Source organism: Vanessa atalanta, chromosome 13 (assembly GCF_905147765.1).
Source record: "Vanessa atalanta chromosome 13, ilVanAtal1.2, whole genome shotgun sequence".
In the NCBI taxonomy this organism is placed as follows: Eukaryota; Metazoa; Arthropoda; class Insecta; order Lepidoptera; family Nymphalidae; genus Vanessa; species Vanessa atalanta.
Genome location: NC_061883.1, coordinates 10843362 through 10856889, shown reverse-complemented (window position 1 = coordinate 10856889; position 13528 = coordinate 10843362). Strand labels below are relative to the sequence as shown.

The 13528-nt window shown below is 33.8% G+C and overlaps 1 protein-coding gene across 1 annotated transcript; it reads right to left on the bottom strand.

Moving 5' to 3' along the window:
* Window positions 1–4791: 4791 nt before the first annotated feature.
* LOC125068047 lies at window positions 4792–6132 on the bottom strand. The gene has a single exon (XM_047677023.1). The coding sequence runs from the start codon at window positions 5625–5627 to the stop codon at window positions 4803–4805; it is 825 nt and encodes a 274-aa protein (XP_047532979.1). The 5' UTR covers window positions 5628–6132; the 3' UTR covers window positions 4792–4802.
* Between the last annotated feature and the right edge of the window lie 7396 nt (window positions 6133–13528).

The window sequence follows — 13528 nt, the reverse complement described above, 5'->3', positions numbered from 1 at the left end:
AAGGGATAGAATGATAAGTCAAAAATATGAGTGAAAGAGATGATTAATGTTCGAATTAAGAATAGGTTGTAATTGGAGAATGAGGGGATTGTTCGAGAAGGAACGACCCAAAATAAAACCTTTTTATTTCGTAACGATATAGAAAAAAAATAAAGGATTATATATATTTAAATGAAAATTCATTTAAAATAAAAAACACAAATTTTAACAATAGATTATATTAAGTTTTTGGTCAATAAGTTGGAAGTGATTTAAAATTCACTCGTAAGATTTGGCAGACCAGAAACAGATTTACTCGTTACTAACAGATAAAAAAAAAGTTATAAGGCGATCTTTAATTTTGTATTCATATTATAATGTATGTATGTGCATTGCTTGGTGGTAGGGCTTTGTGCAAGCCCGTCTGGATAATATATTCTACCGCCAAACAGCAATATGTAATAATGTATTCCGGTTTTAAGGTTGAATGAGAAAACGTAACTAAAGACATAACGTCTTTCCCAAGGTTAATGGCGCTTTTGTAATGCCATACGGTATGTATCAGGTGGTCTATTTTCCAGATGAAACACGTTCATAATCTTTCGACAGTTGATTTATATATATAAAGAGAAAAAAATATATATTATATATATATAGAAAAAAGTGCTTGTGAAAGCCTATTTAAATAAAGTATATTTTAATTACAAATTTTATCGTGACATATCTACTAAGTAACCTCTAGTGTAAGTACTATATGATAAATAGCAATGATGTTCTAGTAAAATTTTAAGTTTATTAGAATATCATTGTTAAATAGTCGATGTTTGATCAAAACAATTAATGGTCTAATGGACCAGCACATAATCACTGGCAATTAAAATTGGTGGAGAAATGAAAGGGTAGTATGGCCAGCTTCATGGTTTATTCAGACTGAATCAGATAAATCACGAGAAGCCCACAGACAATATGTGACAATATCCATTTTTTCCAATAATAATTTTATAAGCATTTAGGATTATATTAAATGTAAAGCGTACCACGTACAGGCAGACAATTCAATACAATTTAGTATCGGATTAAAAGCTTATAGCTTTAATTCCGTAAACCTGCAAACATTGATTAAGATATATAACCTCAAAGCCATTTCGGATCGTACATACACACTGCATATATGCTGTTGGCCCGATTTCAATGCACTCAAAGTTATCACCAATAAAACTCTTGCTTACTTACTTACTTACTCAAAAACTATAATATACCTACTCGCCGAGAAAAAGCAATACAACAATATTTTATTTTATTGTAAGTTGTCCTTATTAATAAAATAAAATAAAAATACTTAGTATTTCTGTGGTCCGTTTAATAACTTGAGTAAAAAAAATAATTAAATTCAATACTTAGTTTGGCTTTTAGTTGTGACGACAAGGCACAGATTATATCGTCAATGTCACGTAGGATGGAGAAGACACGAATGAGCATGAGAAGATATTGATCGGTATGGTTGAGATAACAAACTCAATTAAATTTTGAAGACAAGTATAGTAGTAGCAATTTCCTTGTTAATCCTTAACCTTGAACTAGAACTTAACAACTCAAACATTGAGAGTTCATAGGGAAAATCAAAAATAATTCTTGACACTCAATTGGACTAAAAAATAAAAAATAAAAAGCCTTTTATTTCTTGCACATTTACAGAGTTTAAAGAATTGTAAAGTTAATTTTTATGCTATATAAGAAAAATGTGATGTGATAAAATATAAATCTTAAATTAAACTTTAATAAATAAATTTTAATGCAAGAACCCCTCCTCAGGCGAAGGTGAAGGCCTCCTCTAAAGAATTCCATTCTTCTCTATCTTTAGCTATTTGTGGCCAGAAGGGACCAGCAATTTTTGTTATTTCGTCTGCCCATCTAGTATAAGGTCTGCCTTTGAGACGCTTTCCGTATGGACCCTGCCACATTGTTATCCTGCTAGTCCATCTTTCGTCCTCTAGCCTTGCTACGTGTCCCGCCCACTTCCATTTTAGTTTCTTAGCGTAGCTTAAGGCATCCTTTGCCTTGGTGACCTTTCTGATTTTGGTATGGCGGACTTTTTGTATTTTTTTAATATTAAGCATGCTTCGTTCTATTCCACGTTGGCAGGTAATAATTTGCCTTTTAACTTTAGAAGTATACTTCCAAGTTTGGCACGCGTAGGTGAGGCATGGTAGGAGACACGACGTCATAACCTTTGTTTTGATATGAATAGGCATGTTGCTTTTAAATATTTCGCTTAACGACCAGTACTTATTCCATGTACTTTGCGCTCTTCGTTCTATTTCTAGTTCGTTAAGTTTTCTGTCGAAGCCTATTTGTTTTCCAAGGTAAATGTATTGTTCCGAGTATTTCAAAGTTTCTTTGTCTACTGATAATCTTCTATTTATGCTGTTTGTCATGACCATTGTTTTGGAAGGGTTCATTTCCAGTCCTACCTGTTTGCTGGCTGTGTTTAGTGAATCAAGCATGGTTTGAAGCTGTGTGCTAGATTCGGATAGGAGTACTAAGTCGTCTGCGAAACGGATGTGGCTTAAATATTTGCCATTAATGTTGAGCCCTGTTTTGTTCCAATGTAATTTATTTATTATTGACTCTAGGATAGATATGAATAATTTTGGGGACAACGGGTCTCCTTGCTTCACTCCTCTTTTGATGTTAAATGTAGGACCATTCGAATCTAGTTTTATTTTGGCTGTGCTATTCTTGTAGATGTTTTTGATTATTTCTATGTACTCATGTTCAACTTCCTGAGCCAACAGGGCATTCCATATACTTGAGTGTGACACAGTATCGAAAGCTTTTTTATAATCGATGAACGCGATGTAGAGTGCTCTTTGCTTTTCCTGGTATTTTTCCATTATTAGTTCTAGCGTATGTATGTGATCGATTGTCGAAAAGCTCTTTCGAAAACCTGCTTGTTCTATTGGTTGTTTTGCTTCTAGTGTGACACTTATTCTTTTGTTGATGATGGAAGAGAACAATTTGTAGAGGCATGAGAGTAAGCTTATTGGCCGATAATTCGTGATATCTTTTGGATCTCCTTTCTTGTAAATTAAAATGATTTCTGACTCCAGCCATTGCGATGGTATTTCAGCAGTTTCTAGTATATAGTTAAATAAGTACGTTAGGGATGGGGTCAATGAAGAGTATGCGAATTTTATAGCTTCATTCGTAATGCCATCTGGTCCTGGGCTTTTATCCATTTTTAACTTTTTTATTTCTTGAACGACTTCGTTTTCAGATATTGGTGTTATCGTACTGCTCTTAGTTGCGTTTATAGAGTCCGCACAGCTATGATCGGCACATTCTTTTCCCCGAGCACTGTATAGATCTTTGTAGAAATTAGTTGCTACCTCTATAATTTCTTTACGTTTGTTTACGATTCTGTCTTCGCGCCTTAAACCATCTATCCAGTATTTATATGTTCTTAATTCCTTCAGAGCTTTTTTTGAACTTCCTGCTTTTTTCAAATGTTTTTCGATAGTCTTCGATCGGTAAGTTTTATAGTCGTGTTTTATGTATTTACTTATTAATTTGTATAGTGCTGACAGCTCGTTTTTTGTAGCCCTACTTTTAGGTTTAATGTGTTGTAGCTCCTGTCTTCTCTTGATAAGTGCCAATGTGCGCTCTTGTAAGACTTTATGCGTACCTTTTGATGTTTCGTTACGTGTTCGAGCGTCTCGTAAGCTCTGGGTTATAATACTTGTTAAGGTATTATAGTAAGACTGTACAGATGTTTTTTCTTGACTGTTATTTATTTCCTGTAAGTAAGATGCGATATTTTGTTGGTAATTTACTATTTCTTGCTCTGTTTTCAATGATGAATATAAATTAACTTTATATCCTGTGCGATTCTTTTTTTGTTTTGTAATGGTCAGGGTTGCTCTGATTGGCCTGTGGTCTGACGAATAGTTAAAGTTTAAAACTTCTACGTTTTGGAAGAGGTTAGGTTGGTTGGACAAAATGTAATCAATTTCGTTTTTGTATAGACCGTTTGGTGATCGCCAGGTCCATCTTCGATTAGGTGTTTTGTAAAAGAAAGTATTTAAAATTGCAAGTTTGTGTTCAAGCGCAAAGTCAATTAGCCTCTGGCCTCTCTGGTTTCTTTCCCCATAACCGTTTGGTTTCATTATCAAGCACTCGTCTTTTCTCGGTTGTCCTATTTTGGCATTTAAGTCACCCATGACTATATAATTCTTGTAAGCTTGGTCGATAGCCTTATTAACATCCGAGTAGAAGATGGTCATCTCCTCCTCGCAAGCAGCTTCGGTCGGAGCGTATACTTGTATAAGTGACATGACCTGACCTTGAATGTCTAGGTTTAATAATGCTACCCTTTCACTAATGCCCATGAAACTTTCAATCCATTTCTTTCGAACTTTACGTATTATAAATCCGACTCCATATTTACCAGGTGTGTGACCCGTGTGGCATAGTATGAAATTTTCGTGTTCTTCTATTAGGGTACCCATTCGCCTTGTTTCGCATAAACCCATTATGTCGTATTTAATTCCTTTGAGTGCTTCGCTTAGTTCAATTAAGCGTTCGTTAGTGGATAAAGTTCTGACGTTATAAGTTACTATGTAAAGCTTATCTCTTGTTTTATTTGTAGGGTTAAGTGATTCTTGTGGTTGTGTCGCTTTTTGTAGTCTTGGGGAAGTTTGAAAATTTATCTTTAAAGGGTTTTGGTCTTGATCTTCCACGGTGACCAGCCGGGTTGGAAGATGTAGTTTGTTTATAATCGTTCTGTTATGTATGTTTCCTATGTCGGAGGGGGGCGATAGTTGCTACAAGTTGTCAGTTTTGTTAAACTGAGAGCCATGCGTATTGTTTTGATTTTTATTTACTAAGAAATTAAGCATGCTTGGTTTTACTATTCCTTCAGACAGACTAGAAGTTCTTTTTATTTGTGTGTGGTGTTTATTTTTCTTGTTGGCCTGTGTTTTTGATCCGTTCTCCGTTGGTGTTTCGGGAGATAATGTAAGCATTCTCTTTTTGTTTCCCGTGGTTTTGTTTTTCTCTTGAATGACAAGTTTATCGTAGATGATCTTTACTATATTTCCTTTTTCCATCTCTATCTTAGCCTGCGCTTGTAGCTCTTTTCTTTTTTCTAGTATTTCTTTCGGGTAATCTTCGGTTACGTAATATGTAGTTTCTTTAAGTGCATCTCTTCTTTGTTTAAATATTTTTATTTTAGTGCCAAGTGTAGTAAATGTGACAATTATGGGTCGGGGCCTTTCACTTTTTTTACCAATTCTCTTGACTTCTTGAATGTCTCTATGGTCCAGGTCTAGAGAGAAGTACTTTTTTACAAAGTTAGTTATAATGTTTTCCAATATTTGATATGAGGTTTCGGTTTCTTCAATGCCGAAAAACACGACATTGTTTTTTCGTGCCTGCTTTTCTAGGAAATAAATTCGTTTTTCTTGGTTTACTAACTTTTCTTTCAGGTGTTCGTATTTTTCATCCCAGCTTTTAAATTTTTCTTCTAGTATGCTGTTTATATTTTGAGTAACTGTTTCAGTTACTTTTTCTCCGCATTCTAAGATAGTACTTTTCTGCGCGTCGAGTTCGCTCTGAATTTTACGAAGTGCGTTCATAACTTCTTCCATGATTAATGAGATAATTCGACGTAGTTTTGCTACAACTAGTGCCCTCTTGTGGATAATCACGGAAGTTCGACGTATCCGGCGCTTACTAGTCGATACGAGATCTCTAATTATTATGTATTTGTTGACTATCTTCCTGATTTTATCGATAGGTGGCGTTAATTTCTAAGAGTAATTTTGCATATCATTCTGTTGTAGGTTATAATTTCACCGGTTTTATTTAAAAATGCGTTATGATAAGTTGTTACTCACGATTTGCTTTAATTTTAATTCTCTTTATGTGCCATGTGTTTATTTCCTCGATATGTAGACGTATTATGCGCAGAAACTTTAAACACTCGGTCACGATTTTACACTGTATTTTCTCAATTTCTACTTGGTAGTTGGTTTTATCTACAATGTATGTTAAGATTTAAATGTTCCTTTACCACTTTTTTTCTGTTCCACTGAGTTTTTGCACAGAATATAATTTTACGGTCGCAAATACCACGGAGTTGAAACAAAACAATAGCTCACTAGCGCCCTCTCAAGTTGTTAATCCTCAATTGGACTATTCACAACTTAATTTTATTACATTTGCCCCAGAGTTTGAAACACAGTTCAATTTCTACACGTAAATCCATAGAGTAAAATCGACGTTGTGTTGACAGATAACATTTTCAAACAATTTAGTATCTCTATTAAAATTAACGTCCTCAACGATTATTGTTACAAAATGTTTAATGCATAGACACGAACTCATTAAAGTTTTAAAATTTACATGCGGATATTTCGTACGAAATGGTTATAGCTTTTATTTCCACTTAAATTATTTACACGGAAAAAAATGTTGCATGCATTGGAACAGGTTCAGGTGTTTCCATATCATAAAATAACAGTAATACAGTTTATTTAATCGTACTCATTTTAATGCAGATAGTATACAATATTTCTATAAATATAAACTTAAACAGGCGACATAAATATCGTGTGGGTAGCTGCGTGTGGTTTCCGAGCTACGGGATTGATACCACTGCTAAATTTTAAACTTGGGGCTGTTACTGTTCACTATTTCTAACTTGGCCTATTAAAATTTTTAAAGCGCATTTCGATAAAACATCGATAAATAAGGCACATTAATCGATACAACATTATTTTAAAAATGAAAAAGCGTGGTCTTTGTATTTTCTGATTTCTAAGTAGGATTTATAAAAAAAAAATTATACTTTACTGACATACTATGTAATTAAAATGGTAAAACTACTGAATTTCTTGCCGGTTCTTCTTAATAGAATCTACATTCCGAACCGGTGGTAGCTTTAAAATCAACACTGTAAAAGGATGATTCAAAAGTGCTTTTGATTTTTTGACTAGAAATATTGACGGAAAATCTTAGAATCTTTTTTTTATGGTTTAGGTGGCAAACGAGCGGGAATAAGCTGAAAGAATGTGACGACCATCATCCATGGAATGCCGGCAACGCACCTGCAAGACCGCGGGGCTTAACTTTAACTTTTTATTGGCCTGCCTCTAGGGTTAGGGTGCAAAGTCCAAAGTGAAGCCTTTAAAACTAGAAACTTGACACTATTCAAATGCTTAATAGTTTAATTACATCATATTTTAACTTCTTCTTTTGTATTCACTGTGCTCATAATATATTTACTTATGTGTTTGTTTGTTTGTTTGTTTGTTTGTTTGTTTGTTTGTTTGTTTGTTTGTTTGTTTGTTTGTTTGTTTGTTTGTTTGTTTGTTTGTTTGTTTGTTTGTTTGTTTGTTTGTTTGTTTGTTTGTTTGTTTGTTTGTTTGTTTGTTTGTTTGTTTGTTTGTTTGTTTGTTTGTTTGTTTGTTTGTTTGTTTGTTTGTTTGTTTGTTTGTTTGTTTGTTTGTTTGTTCGTTCGTTCGTTCGTTCGTTCGTTCGTTCGTTCGTTCGTTCGTTCGTTCGTTCGTTCGTTCGTTCGTTCGTTCGTTCGTTCGTTCGTTCGTTCGTTCGTTCGTTCGTTCGTTCGTTCGTTCGTTCGTTCGTTCGTTCGTTCGTTCGTTCGTTCGTTCGTTCGTTCGTTCGTTCGTTCGTTCGTTCGTTCGTTCGTTCGTTCGTTCGTTCGTTCGTTCGTTCGTTCGTTCGTTCGTTCGTTCGTTCGTTCGTTCGTTCGTTCGTTCGTTCGTTCGTTCGTTCTTTCGTTCGTTCGTTCGTTCGTTCGTTCGTTCGTTCGTTCGTTCGTTCGTTCGTTCGTTCGTTCGTTCGTTCGTTCGTTCGTTCGTTCGTTCGTTCGTTCTTTCGATCGTTCGTTCGTTCGGTCGTTCGTTCGTTCGTTCGTTCGTTCGTTCGTTCGTTCGTCGGTTCGTTCGTTCGTTCGTTCGTTCCTGATTTAATTTTACACATCAAAAATAAATAACTACGACGAACACAATTTGTATATTCTACCGCCAAACGTTAATAATAATTAGTAATACACACTCTTAAGTTACACTCAAAAGGTATTTGGCCGCCAAATGTTATGGTTTGAAGGTTGAGTGATTTAGTGTAACTAAAGGTACAAGGGACATAACATCTTAATTCCCAAGGTTGGTGGCGCATTGGCAATGTAAGGCATGGTTAAAATTTCTTACAGTGCCAATTGGTGGTGAGCATTTAATATTAGGCGATTTGTCCGAGCCGAGATGACCCAGTGGTTAGAACGCGTAAATCTTAACCGTTTATTGTTGGTTCAAACCGAGGTAAGCACCACTGAATTTTCATGTGCTTAATTTGTGTTTATAATTCATCTCGTGCTCGGCGGTGAAGGAAAACATGGTGAGGAAACCTGCATGTGTCTAATTTCAATGAAATTCTGCCACATGTGTATTCTATCAACCCACATTGGAGCAGCGTAGTGGAATATGCTCCATCTCCTCAAAGAATCCTTCTTTGAGGAGAAGGTATGGAGGCCTAAGCCCAGCAGTGGGAAATTTACAGGCTGTTTATGTAATGTTATGTAACGATTTATCCATCCACCAAAGTTTAGATATGCTCCTTTATCAGAGCGTATGGGCTCCACTAATCCATGCCATCTGCTTTCCGGTCCTGGGTTATTTACATCACTAGTACAGAATGTTTAAACAAACTATTTATTTTAAATTAAAGTAACAAAATGCACGAGTGCGTCCGTCTGTTTAATATAATCTTAGTTCCCGAATGTAATAAGCCTGTTCCCCAGGAAGGTTTAGCATACTAAACGTATCGTTGGGTTGGAAACTTTCAGTTGTTAGTTTCACCCATGAATAATACTCGGATTCGCATCACACGAAAAGGGATTAAGATTTTCTCCATCGGTATAATATTAGTGGGAATTTCGTGCACATTTAAGTACCTACTATCTGTAATTTATGTAAATTTTATCAGTAAACTGTTGAAGTTGCTTTTGTAGGTGTTTTCATAAACTAATTGTTTAAAGTTGGATACATTTATACTGCCCCGTGCCAAGCTGTGATATCTCTGTGACACGTGAATTATTATTAAAGGTTTGTGTTTGGGTCAAATTGGAGCAAGCACCGCCAGATTTTTCACTCGTGTTTAACGGCAATGTAAAACCTCGAGTTAGAAAAGATAACCTGCATAAGTTTATAGGCTTTTTGCAAGTATTTTGACTTGGCACAACTGAATAAATGATTTTTATTTATTCCTATTGTCCGTTACTTATTGATACTTACTATAATCTTATATACTTTTTATTTGTAATAAAAAAAGTGTCTATATTGATAAAAAATAAATGAGGAGACATTTGTGTTTCCTAACTGATATTGCAACAATACGATAAAATTATACCAAAAGATGGAGCGGGTTTCAGGGAAGGTTTTAGTTTATCATACATAGCAGACAACTGCCTGTCGACTGTTTTGTTTGCAATCAAATATATTGTAATAATACGAATTATAAAGTAAAATGACGGTCTATAATAGATCCATCGATAAATCACCTCGTCTCCTACAATGGAATAGAAATAAAAAAAAAAATGTTTTATCATTTGTTAAACTGCGAAAAAAAACTTTTCATACTTTGCTAATAGACTTTCTTTAATTAACTTTAATTAACTGTCTACGTCACTCTTAATTCCTTATATAATCTTTTTTTTTTAATACTTGACTCGCTTCCAAGTAGTAAATATCTTCGTCTACCAAGAAGGAAACTTAAATTATTCTCAGGCAAAATTAAGGCGAATAACTAGTATTATAACGTAACGGATTGTGTCATACTGACTCATCACGAGTTTTAGATATATTGGACCTATAGAAATTTGGCAGGCGTGTTCATTTAAGTTTAGTTAATACTAGTTGTTGTCCGCGGCGTTGCTCGTCTTTTAGGTATTAGGTATAAAATGAGAATGTCTTTTCTTAGGGTTTAATGCTTGCTCTGTATCAAATTTCATCAGATTCAGTATATTGATTTAGCTGTGAAATAGAAACAGACAGGCAGATAGAAATACAGGCTTTCACATTTATTATATTAGTATAGATTAAACTATATTAAATTTACTACTTCTATATGGGAAAGTATTATACGATGATTTATTTATTTATAATACAAAACTGTATACATATCATTACAGGACATGGTTGTCCTAATTCCATGTTACAGCACGTTTAATAATAATATTTAAAATAAGTTTCTACGTTATATAGGATAAAGTCCAGGCTATCTTTGTGAGCTCACTCAGGCTGATGAAGTTTTTCTATCCGATTTCGGCTACGCCAACTATACTGTGGAGTGACTGATCTTCTATGCGACTTTCATTATATACCACAAGTGCACTTTTTATGACTGCTGACCAGCCATGATCCGATTGGTATAATCCCTAACTTCCCCCACCATGACTGCTGGTGAGAATTTCGTGCCAGAAAAACTCAACGACTTCTTCATTCAAATAATTACGATTCTGATTTCGGTACCTCAGAAACTGTGGCCCTAGTCACTACATCAAAGAAGCATAAAAAAAGTATAAGTATTCAAAAAAATGTCTTATTTTTACTTCAAAGATATGTTAATTCAAAATCGATATATTCTATATTCAAGTAGTCTCATAAAAGCACGTTTGAATAGTCACGTTACTGTGTTTAATTAAATGTAAATCTACCAAGCTAAATGTTCAGGAAAATTCTAAACGAAATAACTCGAAACTGGTCAGGAATGTTCAATAACAAAAACAACCAATTAAAACTCTTAAAATGCTAATCAGTTAAGAGAGAGATTCAAAACACTCCCGTTTTCAACAGCTGCTTCAAAATCGTCGACATCTGCTAATTTTTTATTTTATAAAAACATTTACCATTCAGATTGTGAGGTTTAAGATCTTTATGATATATTCAAGATTATAATATAAATCACTTATGAGAATAAAAATACATTTAAAAAGAAATAGTGCAACAAAATCTGTCTCGTCATCTCCAGCGGCCATTCTAGCATCGCGAGTTCTCATTGGTCAAATCAAATAGCGCGCGTTTCCCTGGCTTCCAGTTACATATTTCCGTCCCTTTAAAAAATATATATCACCTATTCATCATTGAACATATGCTTTATGAAAGGAGTAAGAGAAATAAACGGTATAAGAGACTCGTTCCTATGACTGATAATAACTTAATAAAAAAATATTTAAGGGATTTTTAAATGAACTAAATTCATTCGAATTTTAAATTTATTTTCTGACAGCAGTCTTCACAGATGTGAAATGTGAATGATAATTGTTTGTACAAAGTTTATTTTATTTTTATTTTATTTTATTTTATTTGGGAAACAAACAGTACAATAAGTCTTAATATTAACAAATACAAATTAAATCACAAGCCAATCAAGTTTCCACTCATAAATAATATACATTATTAGAGCAACAAGAAAAACTTTTTTACGTTTAGACTTTCTATGTACGAATGGAGTATATGTATTATGTAATATTAACGCGTTAAATTTTAAAGTTACCGACATAACATTAAAATTTAACGCACCACATTTCCTTTGCGGTTTCATAAAATTAATAAATATAATATATTTCAAGACCTTAGGAAAAACAAATTTTTATTAAGTTGTTTGATGAATATTTTTCTAATATATATTTTTTTTATCATAGATTTTGAAGTGAAAGAAACTTTACGTTAACAACGCTTGTGATATAAAAAAAATACGAATGTTTTTCAGCTAAACTAAACACTAGGTTATTTTAGGTTAAAAACGCTACCATTACTAAAGTACTAAAACCACCATGAGTGTTGCTATATAAAACTACCGAACTTTATTTATCTAGTTATATGATCTATTTTATGTTAAATGCAAAAATAATTCTTTATGTTTGTTTGTCGATCTTTTACGATTTCATAGTCAAACCACAGAACTGAATTATATGAAATGAGGTATGAAGCAATTTTGAACCCCAAGGAAAGACATAGGATTTTATAAACCTTTGACGACCGACTCCTATAACGCGAGTGCATTATAATATCAATTATTAAATGTAATAATGAAATATAATTATTTCTTAATAAAATCATTCATTTTAAGAGCTTGGCCGAATTTCAATAAATCTGGGCTGGTCGGTTCGAGAAAAATATACGTCGTAAATAGCGGCGAAGTTTTAATCCAAACTTTGGAACTTATATTAAAATGGATTTATGTAGTTGAGAAAAATTTAGAAATATTGTTTAATAGTTTATGGTACATAATATAGCAGAACTTTTTTTATGAATCGGTAGGCAGACTGGCAAATGGATCAAATGTTAGTAAGTGGTGTCCAAGGCCCAAAGTCATTGGTGCCGAATGAAATTAAAATAATATCTTACATAACGAATTCGCCACCAGCACCGCCTGCAGCACTAGCTGTCTCAATTTTCAAACCGGAACAGAACAATACTAATTATTACTGCTTGGTGATAGAATATATGATGAGTTGGTGATACCTACCCTGACGCACTTGTACAAAGCCCTACTACCAAGTATACTATAGGAAAGCCTTATGAAAGACTCTGTTCCATGGAATGTACTATAATATATTTCAAGCAATACCGCTAAGGGGCACTATTATTATGAATATCGATAGAGTAGGTAGATCTGGGTAGAGACTGAAAATGTCCCACAGTTTAAGGCTTCCTCTTCTCATGAGGAGTTAGAAGATTGAGAGAAATTTTAGAGCTTGTTATAAATTTTTCAAAAAGGCTCGGTGATTATACATATGGCCTAATTCGTCAATAGAAACAGCCGGTTTTCTAAAGATGTTTTTCCTAAACACCGAAAAAGTAATTATAAACACAAATAAAGCGAGTGAAAACTCAGTAATATTTTTTCGGGTTTGAATTCTTAATCATCGATAACGACTCACGTATTCAGGACGCTGAACAATGAAACAGTAACGAACAGTTGCAGCTGGTAAAATCCAAAGACCAAAATACATTAAATGAATTTTCACATTCAACAAAATTTTAAAATGAAATGTCATTTTCGATGAACGGTTAAAAGTCCAGCTGTTCTGCCGTTTCTTTTTTAGCAAGCGTATTGTCAAACGCACTTGTTACCAAAACCATGTTAAAATTGGTAATCTTGTTGGCATAACATGCCGTTGCACGATTTGTTTATGTATCAACTTCGTATATTAGGTGTTACTCAGATCAATTGTTTTTCCGAATACTGATTGAATGTTTGAGAGTCATTTGAGACTTTGAGATACTTTGAGCACCTATTACCGATATATATTGCGTCAACAACACATTTGCCCGATTTTTTGACATTTCCTGGAATTTTGTGTAAGCGCATCTGAGTAGGTACCATCCATTAATTAATTTTTTTTACCGAACAACAGAAATACTTGGTATTGTTACTGTAGCTACAGGTCATAACATTTTAATGACAGTTCCAAAGATTAGACATTTACGACGAAAGTGATGTTCAATATTATTTATAGAGCCAATGT

Bases quoted from the DNA above. Each gene is read 5' to 3' on its own strand.
- LOC125068047 (XM_047677023.1), bottom strand. From the start codon at position 5,627: ATGGAAGAAGTTATGAACGCACTTCGTAAAATTCAGAGCGAACTCGAC.